The sequence below is a fragment of the Choloepus didactylus genome, chromosome 16 (genome assembly GCF_015220235.1).
Source record: "Choloepus didactylus isolate mChoDid1 chromosome 16, mChoDid1.pri, whole genome shotgun sequence".
In the NCBI taxonomy this organism is placed as follows: domain Eukaryota; kingdom Metazoa; phylum Chordata; class Mammalia; order Pilosa; family Megalonychidae; genus Choloepus; species Choloepus didactylus.
This window is the reverse complement of record NC_051322.1, coordinates 63,492,374-63,511,938: the sequence shown is the minus strand read 5'-3', so window position 1 is coordinate 63,511,938 and position 19,565 is coordinate 63,492,374. Positions and strand designations below refer to the sequence as shown.

The 19,565-nt window shown below is 39.7% G+C and overlaps 1 protein-coding gene and 1 pseudogene across 1 annotated transcript; one reads left to right on the top strand and one right to left on the bottom strand.

Annotated features, from left to right (window-relative positions):
* Positions 1-2,409: 2,409 nt before the first annotated feature.
* On the bottom strand, positions 2,410-3,109 carry LOC119511303 (annotated as a pseudogene).
* A 6,433-nt stretch (positions 3,110-9,542) lies between these two features.
* LOC119511302 (melanoma inhibitory activity protein 2-like) lies at positions 9,543-11,639 on the top strand. The gene is given in 4 exon segments (XM_037805774.1): positions 9,543-9,818; positions 9,820-10,326; positions 10,328-10,987; positions 10,989-11,639. Coding segments are annotated over 4 exon segments (2,007 nt in total). The 5' UTR covers positions 9,543-9,629.
* Positions 11,640-19,565: the final 7,926 nt, after the last annotated feature.

Genomic DNA, 19,565 nt, shown 5'->3' with positions numbered 1-19,565 from the left:
TTGGAAAAGTAAACTTCCCCTCCTTTTATATTTTCTGTGATAGAATGTTTAGAATTGGTGTTCATTCTTCTTTAAATGTTTGGCAGAAGTCTCAGTGAAAACATCTGGACCTGGAGATCCTCCCCCCCCTCCTTTTTTGAGGAGTTTTTAAATTATGAATTCAATATCTGTAAGAGTTATAAGGCTATTTAAATTATCTATTTTACATTTGAGTGCATTGTGGTAGTTTGTATTTTATAGGGAGCTGGTACATTTCATTTAAATTATCAAGTTTATGTGAGGAGAGTTGTTTGCAGGATCCCTTACTATCCTTTAGATATCTGAGTGATCTCAAGGATGTTCCCTCTTAGATCCCTGAAATTGGTAATTTGTGTTTTCTCTTTTCTCTGTCAGTCAGGCTTGATAGAGGTTTTTCAATTGCATTGTTCTTTTCAAAGCACCATTATGTTAGTTCCATTAATTCTCTGTTTTAAATTTTATTTATTTCTGCTCTTATCCTTGGTGTTTCTTTCCTTCTACTGGCTTTTGAATTATTTTAATTTTTTCCTAATTTATTGATCTTGGGAGTTTAGATTATTGACTTTAGACTTTACTCTTTTTGAATGCTCTTAGTATGATAAATTTCCATCTTAGCACTGCCTTTCCTGTGCACCACAAATTTTCATATTTTGTATTTTCATTTTCATTCAGTTCAATGTATTTTTTAATGTCCCTTGAGTCTTCCTCTTTGATCCATCAATCATTGAGAGGTGTGTTGTTGAATTTCCAAATGTTTTCAGATTTCCATCTTATCTTTCTGTTATTGATTTCTAGTTTGAGTCTACTGTGTCCAGAGAGTATACCCTGTATAATTACAGTTCTTTTAAATTTGCCGAGATTTTTTTTGCGGGGGTGGGGGGTCTCTTTTAGTATATATTTTTTGGACACTTGAATAGTATTCTGTTGGGTGCAATGTTTCATAAATGTTTATTAGGTTTGACTGGCTGAATTGTTCTATTGGAATTGTTGAGTTCTTCAGTATCCTTGCTGATTTTTTATCTAATTGTTCTAGGAATTGTTGAGAAGTGGTGTTGAAGTCTCCAACCGTAACCTTGAATTTGTCTATTTCTCATTTCAGTTCTCTCAACCTCTGCTTCACTTATTTTGATGCTCTGTTACTTGGTGCATGCACATTTAGGCTTGCTATATATTCCTCATGGATTGACCCTTTTAGCATATATAATGTCCCTCTCTATCTCTGGTAATTTTATGTCTTCTGAAGTCAACTTAATCTGATATTAATATAGCCACTTCAGCTTTCCTTTGATTAATATTTTCATGATCTGTCTTTCTTCTTTTACTTTCAACCTACTATATAATTTTATTTGAATTTTATTTGAAGTGAATTTCCTGTACACAGCAGAGAGTTTTCAATCCATTATTCCAATCTCTGTCTTTTAATTGATGTATTTAGAGTGTTTAAATTTAATGTAACTATTGATATGTTAGGGCTTAAGTCTGTCATTTTATTTTTTGTTCTCTCTTTTTCATTTCTTGTTTTGTTTTTACCTCTTTTTTTAAATTACATTTTGACTTATGTTTAATGGGGTTTTTGTGATTGATGATTTACTAAGACTCTGTAGTGTTTTTTGATGTATCTCTTTGTATAACATTTTTAGAGGTTGCTCTCAATATTACATTATATATACATAATGTATCATCATCTACTGGTGTTGACATTTTATCACTTTGAGTAAAGTATATAAACCTTACCTCCTTTATGCCTCTTTAACCTCCTTATTTATAATTGTTTCAAATATTTTCTTTACAGACATTTAGGATCATAATTGGTGTGCTATAATTGTTTTAACCATGATACATAATTTAGAAAACTCCAAAGGAAAAGGAAAATGTATTGCATTTACCTATTACTAAGTCTTTCTATGGTTCTTTTTTCCTTCTCAATGTTCAAAAATTCCCCTTTTTAACCATTTTCTGCTTAAAGGGTTTCTTTTAGCCATTCTTTTATGGTAGGTCTGTTATCAACAAATTAGTTTTCCTTCATTTGAGAATGTCTAGATTTCACCTTCATTCCCTGAGGGATATTTTCTCTGGGTATTGAATTCTGGTTTCACACCTCTTTTTTTCAGCCCTTGAAAAATGTTGTGCCCTTTCCTATGGCCTCCCTGGTTTTTGATGAGAAATGTGGTGTCATTTGAATTGTTTTTTCCACCTAAAAGTGAGTTGTAATTTGTTTTAATTTCCTAGGAGCTAATACAAATACTATACAATGGGTTGGCTTAACAAAAGGAATTTGTTGGCTCATGATTTCAGAGGGTTTAATTAATTTTGTCAGTCTTCCCATTTAATTTCTTTTTAACATTTATGATTTTCTCCCTTTGCCCCCTCCACTGGGTTATAAATTGGATTTTAACTGTTAATTTTAGTTCAGTGCCTCTGTGAAAAGCATTCTGCAATCCATACAATATTTCTAATTTCTTATTCCTTCAGTTTTTTGTATGCATAAAATACTCCACACTGGGATTGTCTGTTGAATGCCAGCACATTCATTTGTACCTCATGCTCATAAAGCACATCCTCCAATATTCTCCAACCTGACATCACCTATGTCCTCAAACAAAGGCTTGTGTACTCCGTAATGGCTCACTACACTGTTCATCTGTTTGACGTCTTCTATTTGGGGCAAGAGTTGCCACAGTTTGGGTAGAGGGACTCCTGGTCATCTTTGCTCAATTCACTTCCAAAGGAGTTAAGAGTGATAACTGACATCTGTCAGCCTCAAACTCAAGAACAGGGCACGTAATTTCTGCTGTGAAATCACCATGATTCTTATAGACTTTGCAGAATGACTCAAGGTAAGACTTGTACAGCTTATTGCACATTTTTTTCAATATTCAGTGCATCCAGAGTATTTTCAGACATACAGTCTTGAAACAATGTGCGAATGTGGTGTTTTAACCAAAATGGCATTAAAAAGATCTGAGGTTATTTCTACAATGTTGACTGCTTCTTTGTCTGTGAAATTGTCCAATGGGTAGTACTTCACCGAAATTTCTTTCATATATATATTTACAATACACTGCTCTTCAATAAAATCACATTCTGTCATGTAACTTCATCTCATATAGGTAAAAAAATTTATTGACTAGCTACAGGGAATGATTCCAGAAACAGTGAATTTCTCCCCATAGCTTTTTCCTCATCGCAGTGTCAGTGGTGGAAACAGTAAGAGGACCATCCACTCAAAGTTTGTAAAATTCAAAATTTTATAGTCTAATAATTTTACAGCTTCTCACCCTGGCCTCGTCACCAGCACTGAGTCACTTTACCCAAGTCACCTAAATGTACTGGCCCTCAATTTTTTTATGTATGAGATAAGGAGACATCAGCCAAAAAGTTGCCATCATCAGTGGTTCTGAGATGAATTTTCAGATCTTCTAAGGTCACACACTGGACTAGGTTGATGTAGTCCTGCTCGGTCAGGAGACTGACTTTCACACTCAGCTTCTTGAATCTGTAGATTTATGTCTTTTGTCAATTTTGGATAGTTTTCATTAGTTTTCAAGTATTTTTCCAGTCTCAACTTCTCTCTTCTCCCAGGACTCTAATTTCACAAATGTTAGATTTTTTGCTATACTACCAAGGTCCCTGAGGCCCTACTCAATTTTCATTCAGTCTATTTTCTTTCTGTTGTTCAGTTTGGGTAAATTTCAGTTATTCTTCAATATGTTCAAGTTCACTGATTCTTTCCTCTTTCCCTCCATTCTGATGTTGAGCCCAACCATTGAGTTTTTTTATTTTGGTTATTTTATTTTCGGGTTTAAAATTTCCATTTGGTTCTTCTGTATATATTCTGTTTCTTTGCTGATACTTTCCAGTTCTTTGCTGAGACTTCCTTTTTTTTTTTTCCCTTTAAGTGTGCTCATAATTGCTCACTGAAGCATATTTATGATGCTTATTTTAAAATGTTAGATAATTCTAACTTCTTTATCTTAGAACTGGCATTTATTGGAGTTGTCTTTTTTCATGCAAGTTGAGATTTTCTGGCTTTTGTTATGAGTGATTTTTTTCAATTGAAACTTTTACATTTGGGTATTATGCTATGAGACTCTGGATCTTTTTTTTTTCCAAGAAGGGAAAGGATTTATTAGATCATCTAAGAACAGGGACCGAGGGGCAAGTGGCTGGGCTCAGTGTTCTCACATTCAGAGGGAAGAAGAGGCAACAGTGAAAACCCACCTGTCTGCCTTCATTCACTCTGACTTAAACAGCTTTGTGCTCACCTCTGTTTCTACCTGGTCTCTGACACATCTTCAGTGGGTGTAAAGGGGCCATCCTCTCCTTACTACAAGGTAGGGGTAGAAGTCCAGGTTTCCCACTCAGCATCCACTGACACCTGAGGGATAGGTGGGCTCCTTGTTACTGCTGGGCAGTGGCCGGAGTCCTGGCTCACCACTGGGCCTCCACTGATATCCTTGTTGGCGGGGAGTAGAAGTGCCTTATTCCTGCTCTCCACCTGGCTTCTGCTGACACTAGGAAGGATGGTGGCTTGGTTATTGCTGGGCAGTGGTAAAAGTCCTCTCTCACACCAACCCATGGAGTTGAGTTGCCTTGACGCAGCCTGGCAAGGATGGAAGTCCAAGCTCCCCATTCATTCTTTGATGGAGTGGAGTGGGAGTAGGCCCATGGTTTTTTCTGTGGTGTTTTTGGGTGGAGTAAGTAAGTAGTGGCATAGTAATCGGCTAAAATTTTTGTTTTTGTAAGCCGCCCCTTTCCTGGTTCTTTGGCTAGAGAAAGCGGGCTTTTGTTGGGACTTTTTTGGTCCAGGCCTGTTGGCATTTCTGGGTTGCCATCATCTTCAGCTGAGATTCTTCGCTGTCTGAAGCAAAAAGAAAACTCAGGGAGCTTACCACCTTGTTGTTCCTTGAGTCTTGAAGTCCCTAGTCTTCTATCTTCTTTCTACTTTTCAGTCTTCTTATGTTTGATTTTTTTTTTATATACAATGTCCAGAGTTTGGGGTTGTACTTAGTGGGAGGAAGAGGGAAAAGTACATCTATTCCATATTTCCTGAAACGACTATCCCTCTCCCATATTTTTCATATGCTTAATAAGTGTTTACTACATATGTTGGCAGTAATGCAATTTCTGTTTTACAAATCTAATGATTCTAGTAGGTATCCTAAGAGGATCTTTTAAATTGACATGTATGGCCTTGCTCAACTTGTGGAAAGATTTAGACTCAACACAAATTCGAAAATAATTCTGCCTTCCCCCCATCAACACCTGGCTGACTCTGAACTCCACCTTCACTCTCAGCATCTCCCTGTTGTTACTTTCTAGTCCTCTTCTCCCTTCTTCCTTCTCTGTCTCTTTTCTCTTCTCTTTATCTCTTTTCTAAGTTTCATTGTGGTTGTTTAAAAAATCTTGTCTGTGGCAAATGTACTCTCAGATACTTTTTAGAGGGTTTAAATGACAAAGTATATTCATGAGTGAACTCTGGAGACTTGTCCATGGCAGACAAGCTTATTTTTATAGCTCAAAGAAAAGTTGTAGAATCTTCTAGAGATTATTAGAATTTTCTGGTGGGAATAGTGAAAGTTACTTGTGTGTGATGACCTTTAAAGCACCAAAGGTTTTAAAATCTGAAATTTTATTCAGATGCACCCCAACTTAATGACTTTGAATTTATCACTTATTGTTGCTGTAATTTGTCCTTTTAATAAATAGACTTGTTACTACCAACTTTGCCCATGGAAGTTGAGAAGCCAGATGCAAAATAGAAGTTGATATTCAACAATTACATATCTGCTGAAACAATACCAAGACAGACTATTGAACTCTGCCCTCCCTGAAGGGCTAGCAGTTAGCTATTTGGATGAACCCTACTGGATCAGAGAGGACATCTACAATGCAAGTTCTGCAAAGCATAATCAGCTTTTCCTTTTAACCTAGTTTTTCTGGAAGCTGCCATCTCATGTTCAAGTGGCAGGACACAGCCCGGTCAGTGAGGTGGACATCATGTGTTCATCTAAGTCAATTAAATTACAGTAGATGTGCCCACTACAGAAAATTTTCATAAACTCAGTGAGGGACTGAAACCCAATGCAATATAAGATGTGTCTTGACATTCCTTGGTAGTAGAAGCAAATTTGGTTAATCATTAAACTTCCCAAGTTATCAGAGAATAAATTGACAGGCAGATAAATGCAAACACCAAGCAGTTAAAAATGAAAGGGACCATCTGTTAGGCAAAAAACAAGGGAATACATTATGATTGGGAATCTTCCATCTTTTATTTTTGATTGTAAACTCTACCCCTTGCCATATTTTTATCTCTGATGGACCAAAAAATGTAAAAGATTTATAATGTTCTGTGTTGACAAGGATGGGCGGATAAATAGGCAAATCTTTTTGAAGTATAATTTAACATAGTCTTCCAAAGTTTTAAATACACTCATCATTCAGTCCAGAAATTTTACCATTAAAAATTTATGTTATGGGCTATATTTGCAAAAGAATGCCTACTTATATCATAGATATTCATTACAGCATTATTTGTAATGACAAGTTTCTGGAAATAACTCCAACATCTACTAATAGGAAATGGATTAAATAAATAATGGTGTACAATTAAATAATATATGCTTATTTTTTTAATGAGGTAAATTTGTATATATTCATGTGAAAGGTCTCCAAGATATGTATTGGGGGTGTGTGTGGCAAAATATAGAATTGTAAATATGTCATTTGTGTAAACATTTTAAAGACTATACATTTACGTATTGATATTTGCATAAAAATTCTTGGTGGATAAGTAACTTGATAAAAATTGTATTTGAGGAAGGGGGTTGGAAGTTAGTGGAGAGGGGACTTCATTTTATACCTTTCTGTACTATTCGAATTTTTTTTCTTAAAAGGTATGTTTCTTTCTCTTTAAGACCTTTCCCATGGGGACAAGTGACTGTCCGCTATGTCCATTCAAAGTTTGTAAAATTCAAAATTTTATAGTCTCATAATTTTACAGCTTATGCCTCCTTATCTCATATATAAGCAAACTGAGGGCCAGTACATTTAGGTGACTTGGGTAAAGTGACTCAGTGCTGGTGACGAGGCCGGGGTGAGAAGCGAGGTCCTCCCCACTGGGCAAGCACTGACCATTGCACCACACTGCCTTGATGTTGTGGTCTCTGGAAAATGGCTCCCAATGGACCGGAAAGTGCCATTGACTTAGATCCCATTGTTTAAATAACCATTTCCTGAAAAACAATGTGCATCACATATATTAAACAATGGTCTCATAAGTTATCAAATGCTTTTCATTTAATAATTTTAACGTGGCCTAAATGCACTGAAACAAACAGTCCCCTCCAAACTGGAGTCACAGCTGATGGCCAGAGACCCATGTGGCTCATTTACAACTGGATATACCTGCAAAGTGCAGCCCGGCCTGCTGGCCCACCACTGTGGTCACCAGACAGGGTGTGTGAGAAGTCAGATGGCACATTACGTTAAGAGAACTAGAAACATTATTTAGCTCTCAATACTAGTTGAGGTCAAGCCTTCACTAACTTTATTTTTTTTTTTTAACTTCATTTTATTGAGATATATTCACATACCACGCAGTCATACAAAACAAATCGTACTTTCGATTGTTTACAGTACCATTACATAGTGGTACATTCATCACCTAAATCAATCCCTGACACCTTCATTAGCACACACACAAAAATAACAAGAATAATAATTAGAGTGAAAAAGAGCAATTGAAGTAAAAAAGAACACTGGGTACCTTTGTCTGTTTGTTTCCTTCCCCTATTTTTCTACTCATCCATCCATAAACTAGACAAAGTGGAGTGTGGTCCTTATGGCTTTCCCAATCCCATTGTCACCCCTCATAAGCTACATTTTTATACAACTGTCTTCGAGATTCATGGGTTCTGGGTTGTAGTTTAATAGTTTCAGGTATCCACCACCAGCTACCCCAATTCTTTGGAACCTAAAAAGGGTTGTCTAAAGTGTGCGTAAGAGTGCCCACCAGAGTGACCTCTCGGCTCCTTTTGGAATCTCTCTGCCACTGAAGCTTATTTCATTTCCTTTCACATTCCCCTTTTGGTCAAGAAGATGTTCTCCGTCCCACGCTGCTGGGTCTACATTCCACCCCGGGAGTCATATTCCACGTTGCCAGGGAGATTCACTCTCCTGGGTGTCTGATCCCATGTAGGGGGGAGGGCAGTGATTTCACCTTTCAAGTTGGCTTAGCCAGAGAGAAAGGGCCACATCTGAGCAACAAAGAGGCATTCGGGAGGAGGCTCTTAGGCACAACCATAGGGAGGCCTAGCCTCTCCTTTGCAGCAACCGTCTTCCCAAGGGTAAAACTTATGGTAGAGGGCTCAACCCATCAAACCACCAGTCCCCTATGTCTGTGGTCATGTTAGCAACCATGGAGGTGGGGTAGGCGAATACCCCTGCATTCTCCACAGGCTCCTCAAGGGGGCACTGCATCTTTTTTTTTCCTTGTTTGGCCTTCACTAACTTTAAAATTATTTTTGTTGGGGTATAACTTACATTCAGTAATGCGCTCACGTCATAAATGTTCAGCTCAAGGAATCCCCATTCCCGCCCCCCTTGTAACCTCTCCCTGATCAAGCACCCAGAAGGGTCCCTCATATCACCTCCCAATCCGTATCCCACAGAAGTTACCACTCTTTTCACCTCTAGCACCAAAGATTAGTTTTCAAGCCTTCACTATCAAAAAAAGAAAAAGAAAAGAAAAGGAAAGAAAAGAAGAAAAGAAAAAAATCGCTGAGGGGGTGGATGAGGAAGTGGGGGCAATAGTGTTTTAATCTATTCCATTAAAAAACTCTCTTGAACCCTTGTATAGCAATGTAGCTTACAAGGGGTAACAGTGTGATTGTGAAAGGCTTATGGATCACACTCCCTTTATCCAGTGTGTGGATGGATGAGTAGAAAAATGGGGACAAAAAACTACATGAAAAATAGGGTGTGAGTGGGGGATAATTTGGATGTTCTTTTTCAATTTTATTTTTTGTTCTTATTTTTACTTTTTCTGGTACAAGGAAAATGTTCAAAAAATAGATTGGGGTGATGATTGCACAACTATATGATAGTATTGTGAACAACTGATTGTACACTTTGATGATTGCATGGTATGTGAATATATCTCAATAAAATTGAGTTAAACACACACACACACACACACACACACACACACCCCTCTTGAAACCAAACTGAGGGGGAGATGTGCAGCGAGTTGAGGGAGTGTGGCAGGCTGGGGCAGGCTGAATTGGGACCTACCAAGTCTGGGGACATAAGTGCCGAGTGCGGGCTGAGTCTCCTGGATTGGTAGGGTGGGCACGTGAGGTCCGTCAGTGCCATCCTCCCTGTCCCACCCCTCCAGCCAGCTCCATAGTGGTCTGCTCCGGTTGCCTGGTGCGCGTGCATGTTCGGGTTCTGCAATGAACCCTGTGCGTTTACGGCCCCTTGTTGCAGCCGGGCCAGTCAGTTGCTGCGGTGGCGACGGCCGAGGCAGCCTGGGCGCCCCTCAGCTGTATTTGGAGCTGGTCCTAGAGAAGCTGCACAGGGTTGTTGTGGCAGCGTTGCCTGAAGACATGAGACCAAGTCCTAGTCCTTATGGTTTTCCATGGGAATTGGTGGTATGTACAGTTATTGTTGGATTTTTTGCTATTCCCTTGATTTTGTGGAGAAGTTTTCAGTCGGTTAGAAGCCGGCTTTATGTGGGAAGGGAGAAAAAGCTTGCTGTAAAACTTTCTGCACTAACTGAAGAAAAATGTAAACTACTTGGCAAAAATTAGTCTTGCTCAAAAAGAGTACAAAGGCTTAGAGTCATCTGTTAAGGATGTCAGCTTTGAGAAGGAGTCAAAAGAAGCCCAAAGTTTGGAGGAAACCTGGGAAAAGCTGAACAGGTCCAATTCAGAACTTAAGGATGAAATACTCTTTCTAGAAAAAGAATTAAAAGAAGGGAAATCTAAACATTCTGAATAAGATGAATTAATGGTGGATATTTCAAAAAAGATACAGGCCCTAGAAGATGAATCAAAATCCCTCAAATCGCAAGTAACTGAAGCCAAAAGAACCTTCAAAATATTTCAAATTAACGAAGAACAACTTAAGATAGCAATTAAAGATGCTCTGAATGAAAACTCACAACTTCAGGAATGCCAGAAACAGCTTTTACAAGAAGTTGAAGAATGGAAAGAACAAGTGAGTGAACTTAATAAACAGAAAATAGCATTTGAAGACTCCAAAGTACATGTGGAACAAGTTTTGAATGATAAAATCAGATCAAGTCTCTGAACACTTGCTAAAGATAAAAGACTGGGCTGCTGTGCTTGGAGAAGACATAATGGATGATGATAACTTGGAATTGGGAATGAAGAATGAATCAGAAAATGGTGCTCCCTTAGATAATCAGCCAAGAGGACCTTTGAAGAAACTAATTCATGCTGCTAAGCTAAAAGCTTCTTTAAAAACCCTAGAAAGAGAAAGAAAACAAATTTACACTCAGTTATCCGAAGTGTATAAAACAAATGAAGAGCTTACAGAACATAAGAAAAATCTCCAGGCTGAGCAAGCATCTTCGCAGTCAGAAAATACACAATTTGGAACTGAGAATCAGAAGCTTCAGCAGAAACTGAATGTAATGACTGAACTATATCAAGAAAATGAAATGAAATTGCACAGGCAATTAACTGTAGAGGAAAACTGCCGATTAGAGAAAGAGGAGAAACTTTCAAAAGTAGATGAAAAGATCAGCCATGCATCTGAAGAGCTGGAGACCTACAGGAAACCAGCCAGAGATCTTGAGGAAGAATTGGAGAGAGTCATTCATTCTTATCAAGGGCAGATTATTCCCCTTGAGAAAAGAGCTCTTGTTGATTGGTTGGCAGCTTGGTCTGCAAAAAGAAACTTCATTGATTTAAGGAAAGAAAAGGCTCACATCAGACAAAAAAATAAGTGAAGCACAGCTTAAATTTAAACTTTTAGAAAAAGATCCTTATTCACTTGATGTTCCAAGTGCAGCATTTGGCAGAGAGTATTCCCCATATGTTCCCTCACCACTGGGTAGGCCTTCATCTGAAATGAGAGCTTTTCTCTCCCCTCCAACTTTGGGTCCATTCAGACCCTTACTTTTGCTTCCAGGGGGAGGAGGAAAGGGCTCACGAGGACCAGAGCATCCTCTGGGCCATCAGATTACCAATGAAAGAGGAGAATCAAGTAGTGATAGGTTCCCTGATCCTCATGGAGCACCTTCTGACACAGGATCCCTATCACTTCCATGGGCACAGGATCGGAGAATGATGATCCCTCCAGCAGGCCAACTGTATCCTGATCCATCATTTCTTCCACAAAGGCAAGACAGGTTTTATTCTAACTCTGGTACATTACCTGGACCACCAGAACTCAGAAGTTTTAATATGTCTTCTTTAGATAAAATGGATGGGCCAATGTCTTCAGAAGTGGAATCCAGTAGAAATGAAATCAAAGATGATCTTGGTAATTTAAATGTGCCTGATTCAGCTCTCCCTGCTGAAAGTGAAGTACCTGGCCATGGCTTTGCTCCTCCACATTTTCCACCAGCCAGAAGGGAGCTTATATAGGTTGAGAACACTTCTGGATTGATAAGACATTGCTAGCATGGGTTGTCTTCAGGGAGGGAACTGGTTGGCAGGAGGGATATTTCTTATGGGATACTCTTTTTGCACCTTTTGAATTTCAGATGCTGTGACTGTATACATATTAAATCAATGATTAAAAAAAAAAAAAAGCCAGATGATAGACCTGAAAAATTAACAAACAAGCAAGGCAGGTGACAAACCAGATTTGGCCTTAGGGTGGTAAACTGGAGACCCCTGGCCTAGGATAATTGATTGTGTGCAAGAATGAGAATGCCACAAGTGGTGTTGAAATTGGCATTTGACTCTTCAGTCTTCCATTGGCCAAAGATGAAGCCAAATAGCAGATTTTGGCAGAATGCTGAGACCACACTAAACAGCAGAGCTTCCATAATCTGTGTCAGTATAAGCACTGCACGATTTTTGGAAGGATAAACCAATAATTGTCTTGGTTACCTCAAAAGAGTAGGGAGGATGCCAAGGTGGGGAGACTTTAACTCTTGTCATACTGTGTGAATTTTTTTACATGCACATTTATTCTTTTTTTTTAAAAATCAGTTTTATTGATATATATTCATATACCATATAATCATCCATGGTATACAATCAACTGTTCATAGTACCATCATATAGTTGTGCATTCATCACCTCAATCTATTTTTGAACATTTCCCATACAACAGAAAGAATCAGAATAAGAATAAAAAATAAAAGTAAAAAAAGAACACCCAAACCATCCCCTCCATCCCACCCCATTTTTCATTTAGTTTTTGTCCCCATTTTTCTACTCATCCATCCATACACTGGATAAAGGGAGTGTGATCCACAGGGTTTTCACAATCACACTGTCATCCCTTGTAAGCTACATTGTTATACAATCATCTTCAGGAGTCAAGGCTACTGGGTTGTTGTTTGATAGTTTCAGGTATTTACTGCTAGCTATTCCAATACATTAAAACCTAAAAAGTGTTATCTATATAGTGTGTAAGAATGTCCACCAGAGTGACCTCTCGACTCCATTTGAAATCTCTCAGCCACTGAAGCTTTATTTCGTTTCATTTCACATCCCCCTTTTGGTCAAGAAAATGTTCTCAATCCCACGATGTCAGGTCCAGGCTGATCCCCGGGAGTCATATCCCTTGTTGCCAGGGAGATTTACACCCTGGGAGTCGGGTCCCACATAGGGGGGAGGGCAGTGAGTTCACCTGTCGAGATGGCTCAGTTAGAGAGAGAGAGGGCCACATCTGAGCAACAAAGAGGTACTCAGGGGGAAACTCTTAGGCACAATTACAAGCAGGTTTAGCCTCTCCTTTTCCCTTGCTTTTTTTTTTTTTTTTTTTTTTTTTGATTTAATAAATTTTATTTTGAAATAAATTCAATCTTACAGGAACAGTTACAAAAACAGTACAAACCCCCTACATAGAACTCCATCATACCCCGACCCCCCTCCCCCAATACCCCGATCCACCACCTTTAACATCCTGTCACACCACTGTTTCTTTCCCTCCCTCCCTCCCTATCTATCATCCATCATCTATTGCTCTGTCCTCTGAACATATGAGAGCAAGATGCATATATCTTTGAAAAAACAATATAATTCACATATACCTTTCCCATGGACAAGAACATTCTTTTATGCAATCTCATTAAGTGCAGCTAAGAAGTTCAAGAAATTCAACATTGATATAAAGCTTACATTCTGTATTTTTTTTTTCTTTTGTCCCATCTGTGTCCCTTTCAGCCTCCTTTTCTCCATCCTCAGATCCCATCCAGGATCATCCTTGGCATTTAACTGTCATCTATTTAGACTGTCTGTTGTTGTTGTTCAGTTGTGGAAACATATATACAGCCTAAATCTTCCCATTCCACTGCCTCCCTAGCATTCCATTAGTGGGATTAATCACATTTAGAATGTTGCAATGCTATCATCTTGCCACCATCCATTTCTAGAAGTTTCCCTTCACCCCAAACAGAAACCCTACTCTCATTTCTTAACTCCCCATTGCCCCTTCCCCCACTTCTCGGAACCCCTACTCTACTTTTCATCTCTATGGTCATATTCTCTGATGCTTTCTTTGTGTTTACCGTGGGGCTTAAATTTAACATCTTAAATCTATAACAATCTTGTTTTTCTTTGATACCAACTTAGCTTCAATAGGACACATGAACTATGTTCCTATACGCCATCATTCCCCCACCTTTATGTAGTTCTTGTCAAAAATTACATATTTTACATTGAGTCCAAAACCACTGATCTATCATTACAGTTTGTGTATTTTAGATCCTGTAGGAAGTAAATAGTGGAGTTATAAATAAAAAATACAGTAGTATTGGTATTTATATTTACCATGTGATCTGTACTGGAAATCTTTATTTCTTCATGTAGTTTCAGTCAATTGTTTAGTGTCCCTTTCTTCCAGCCTGCTCAATTCCTTTTAGCATTTCTTATAGGACTTATTACTGGTGATGAAGTCCCTCAGCTTTTGATTATCCGGGAATGTTTTCATCTCCCCCTCATTTTTATCCTCCAGATGTTTGTGAATTCTCCAAGTCTCTGATGGTTGTTGACTTCTATTTGTATTCCATTGTGGTCAGAGAATATGCTTTGAACAAATTCATTTTTTCCTTTTATTGAGGCTTGTTTTTATGTCTCAGCATATAGTCCCTTCTGGAGAAAGATCCATGATCACTAGAGAAGAATGTGTGTCCCAGTGACCTGAGATGTAATATTCTATATATGTCTGTTAAAATTCTCTTTATCTCTCCTTTCTTTGTTTCTCTGTCGGTAGGGCTCGCTTTAGTATCTGAAGTAGGTCAGGTCTTTTATTAGCAAAATCTCTCAGCATTTGTTTGTCTGTGAATAATTTAAGCTCTCCCTCAAATTTGAGTTTTGCTGGATAAAGTATTCTTGGTTGGAAATTTTTTTCTCTCAGAATTTTAAATATGTCATGCCACTGCCTTCTCACCTCCATGGTGGCCGCTGAGTAGTCACTACTTAGTCTTATGTTGTTTCCTTTGTATGTGGTGAATTGCTTTTCTCTTGCTGCTTTCAGAACTTGCTCCTTCTCTTCAGTATTTGACAGTCTGATCAGAATATGTCTCAGAGTGGGTTTATTTGGATTTATTCTATTTGGAGTTCACTGGGCATTTATGCCTTGTGTATTTATATTGTGTAGAAGGTTTGGGAAGTTTTCCCCAACAATTTCTTTGGATACTCTTTCTAGACCTTTAACCTTCTCTTCCCCTTCTGGGACACCAATGAGTCTTAAATTTGGACGTTTTATTTTATCTATCATATTCCTGAGATCCATTTCAATTTTTTTGATTTTTTTCTCCATTCTTTCTTTTGTTCTTTCATTTTCTGTTCTGTGGTCCTCAAGGAGGCTGAGTTGTTGTTCAGCTTCCTCTAATCTTGTATTATGAGTATCCAGAGTCTTTAATTTGGCCTATAGTTTCTTTAATTTCCATAAGATCTTCTATTTTTTAATTTACTCTTGCAATATCTCCTTTATGCTCTTCTAGGGTCTTCTTTATGTCTTTTATATCCTGTGCCGTGCTCTTCTTCATGTCCTTTATGTCTTGTGCCATGCTCACATTGCCTGTCTGTAGTTCTTTGATTAATTGCACCAAGTACTGTGTGTCTTCTGATCTTTTGATTTGGGTGTTTAGGTTTGGGTTCTCCATATCGTCTGGTTTTATCATAAGCTTTAAGATCTTCTGTTGTTTTTGGCCTCTTGGCATTTGCTTTACTTGATCTTTAATTTGTCAGAATTGCCGCTTGGTGGCGTACACTCTCTCCAACCAACCAGCAGATGGCATCCGTGAGTCACCAATTCCCCTCAAGTCAGCTCTCCCCAACCCTGTCTTTGTGGTGTGTGGGGATCTGACCCCCATGGGGTCCACTCGGTGCACTTAATTTGGGTGTGCTGTCGGTGCCATCTGCCCCGAATGAGGGTCGTGCGTCTGAGCGGTTAGGGAGGAAGGGCAGCTTTAATAATCAAACCTCCAAGGTGTTCCCGGAGATTTAAGGCTGTTCTCTGCCTCTGACCCAAAAGTCCTTGGTATTGGAGTAGGTTCTCTGGGATTTCTGAGTGGTTCCCCCTTCCCTGCTGTGCTCTTCCAGGACCTCTGCTGAGGGAGGGAGGGCCGTGCCACGTCACAAGTGCACACTGGCCTCCAGGGAAGCCCTGGGATGCCGGACTGTGCACAGGCGCTCCTAGCCCGCTTCAAAGATGGTTGAATGGGACACGTTAACTTCCCCCTTCTGCACAGCTCTGCCCTCCCAGCTCCAGGACAACCAGCCATGGGTGTATTCAAGGCCACTGTCCGCGGCTGATATTGTGGCGCATGAGCGGTGCTGTGGGAAAGACTCCCTGTCACACTGGGTTTCTTGGCGGAGCTCTGTGCTGTGGGTTTGGCCCTGGGCAGGAGTGCTCCCACCCGTTGGGGAGATGGCTGCAAGTCATGTGTTTTTTTCTCCTTTTTAGCCTATAATTCTTGACTGGTGTGAGGAGATATGGCTGTGTTCCCCCAGGCTCTGGGGTCTGGTTCTGAATGGAAAGGGCCCCACCCTCTTGGAGAAGATAGACTCCCTAGGGGGAGGTCATTAGCATTTCAATGGTCTCTCTCTCTCTGCTTGTGCTATCTCCACCCTTCTCTGAGTCACAGCACTGGGAACTGAAAATGGCTGGGGCTTTCTCCACTGAGCCAAAAAAGAAACAGATAGTCCCCTTCAAACCTAGTCCAAGGTGACCCTCCAGCTCTCCAAGGTCAGTCATCACCCAAAGCCTCTGTCTGTTTTTTGGGGATTCGTACCTGTAGTGAGCAGTTTATACTCGCTACTTAAAACCCCAGTTGGAGCTCAGCTGAGCTGTATTCGCTTGCTGGGAGAGAGCTTCTCTCTGGCACCACGAGGCTTTGCAGCTCGGGCTATGGGGGAGGGGGTCTCACAACTTGGATCCGCAGGTTTTACTTACAGATTATATGCTGTGATCTCAGGCATTCCTCCCTGATGTTGGTGTATGATGAGTGGACGGTCTTGTTTGCACCCCCCTGCAGTTATTCTGGATCATTCACTAGTTGTTTCTGTTTTTTTTCAGTTGTTCTAGGGGGCCTACTTAGCTTCCACTCCTCTCTATGCCACCATCTTCCGCATTTATTCTTTTTAAACAAAGTCAAAGAACATTTCCTCATTGCATAACTTGGAAAATATAGAATCAGAACATTTGCTGTTTTGTTTCAATTCAATATTTGCTGCTGTGGCATTCTAATTAGCAGAATAAATGATTAGCAGATGTTGTGGCATTCTGATTAGCAGAATAAATTCTGAAATTCCCTTGGGTTGATAAAATGTGCCCAAACTTATATCAGTATAATTTGACATAATCATCCTTGGGCCAACCCAGGATGCAAATCCTTGTATTCACAAGGCTCTAATAGGCATAAATGATAGTGATCATATCGTTGACTCAAGACATTTTTACCAAAAATTAGTTTGTAATTAATGATAACACTGAGCTGCTGAGGCAGAACCTTTTTAAAACCTTGGAGGAATATTAGTGACTAATAGGTCTTGAGTGTTTGTAGTGAGCCAGGCAGTATGCTAAGTATGAATTATAGCAGTCAGAACCCACAGCTACCCTCTGCAGTGGATGCCCATTTTGTAGATGATAAAAAATGGGTATGATGGTGACAGTAGCACAACATTGTGAATGTAATTAACACCACTGAATTATATATCTGAATGTGGTTAAAAGAGAAAATTTTTGGTTGTGTAGATGTTACTAAAATTTAAAAAAAAATTAAAAGAGGCTTAAAGAGGTTTAAAATGTTGCCCAAAATGGCACAGGGAGTAACTTCTGGGATTCAAAGCTAAGCGGCAGTCTGGTTTGAGTCTTTCCCCATACTACTGATATTTGACTTAATAATGGGAAGACAGAGTGGATAACTCAGAAAACACTTTAAATTGGCTTTGGAATGCATTCCTTGACTTCCCAGTCTATAAGGAGGCAGGGAGATGGGATGGGCTGTGGGGGCAATCAAGTTACCTCCCCAAAGGTTACCAGCTTAGAACATGGAATAAAATGGGCATTCCATTTCTGACAAACTGTCATTTGCGATCAAGGGGAAAACGGTACCTTCAGAGTACTTCAAATAAAACATGTTCAGGTTTTAAAATTTATTGGTGTTAGTCTACATGCAAATTGAATAGTAATTGTAATTTAAAAAAATCAGTGTCTTCAATTCGTCCTGTAACCTAATGGTTCTAATGTAGTGGAAATAGTACAGGGTTTCTCAAGATATTTAAGAATGCCGATAAATACGTACTCAGCAGCAGGTTGAACTTGGGTGAAGACCAGATATGAGAAAATAAAAAAACACAAGCAGAATCAGAAGGAAGCGATGAGTGCTGGAGCTGAGGACAGAGGAACTGGAATCTTATCTGCATAGCAATGAAGCCATTGTTCTAGTTTGCCAATGCTGCCGGAATGCAAAACACCAGAGATGGATTGGCTTTTATAAAAGGGGGTTTATTTGGTAACACAGTTACAGTCTTACCATAAAGTATCCAAGGTAACACATCAGCAATCGGGTACCTTCACTGGAGGATGGCCAACGGTGTCTGGAAAACCTGTTAGCTGGGAAGGCATGTGGCTGGCGTCTGCTCCAAAGTTCTGGTTTCAAAATGGCTTTCTCCCAGGATGTTCCTCTCTAGGCTGCAGTTCTTCAAAAATGTCACTCTTAGTTGCACTTGGGATATTTATCCTGTCTCAGCTTCCGTGGAGCAAGAGTCTGCTTTCAACGGCCATCTTCAAACTATTTCTCATCTGCAGCTCCTGTGCTTTCTTCAAAGTGTCCCTCTTGGCTGTAGCTCCTCTTCAAAATGTCACTCACAGCTGCACTGGGTTCCTTCTGTTTGTCAGCTCATTTATGTGGCTCCACTGATCAAGGCCCACCCTGAATGGGTGGGGCCACGCCTCCATGGAAATTATCCAATTAGAGTCATCACCCACAGCTGGGCAGGGCACATCTCCATGGAAACACTCAAAGAATCACACACAGTCTAATCAAAACTGATACATCTGTCCACACAGGATTGCATCAAAGATAATGGCATTTGGGGGGACATAATACATTCAAACCGGCACAGCCGTGAAACCATGTGTACAGTTGGCATACACAGCTGCAAAGAGGAAATAATGTCAACCTGAATAAGGTGGTTCCCTCAAATCCCTGAAGGCCTGTGTTTGTCCTCCAAATGACCTAAGCCCATAGAAAAGATAATATTCTCAACCAAGCCAGCCATGGGCTGCAAAGTCAGGGCTGTGTGAGATAACCAAGAAGACAGGGGAGGGTCAGGAGACCAGCAAGCCATTATATTCTGTTTTTACTGCTTTCTCTTTTTGGTGAAGTCTGACTTCATGATTAAAAACAGAGCACTGAAACTTATAAATAATTTACAAGTTTTACTTTCATTTTTCTTGTCCATGGTCTAATTCCTTCATGGCCTGGCCACTCTAAGTTTATCTAATTAATCTGAACATCTGACATAATTGGCGTGCAAATGGTGCGACATATTAAAGGGTAACCACCACACTGCTCCCCAGTGCTTGAATTTGTTGGCATGCTTAGCCACTGCACTTAAAAGCCTGTTCCATTAAGTTGAACTGACACATTCCCAAGGGCCTGATAAGTGTAAAAATGCGCCATGAGCTCCAGACACTGTATAATTGTGGGGCATCAGATGTAGTTCAGTGGCTTCTAGCCCTGGATCTGTATCAGAATCTTCAGGGGATGCCTGCCAAGCATATTCTGGTCTCTTTCTCCAGTGATTCTGATCCAGTGGGTCAGAACAGGAGGCTATTTTTAACAAGCGCCTCATGCTTCTGGTGAGTAGGCTTTTGGACTGGCT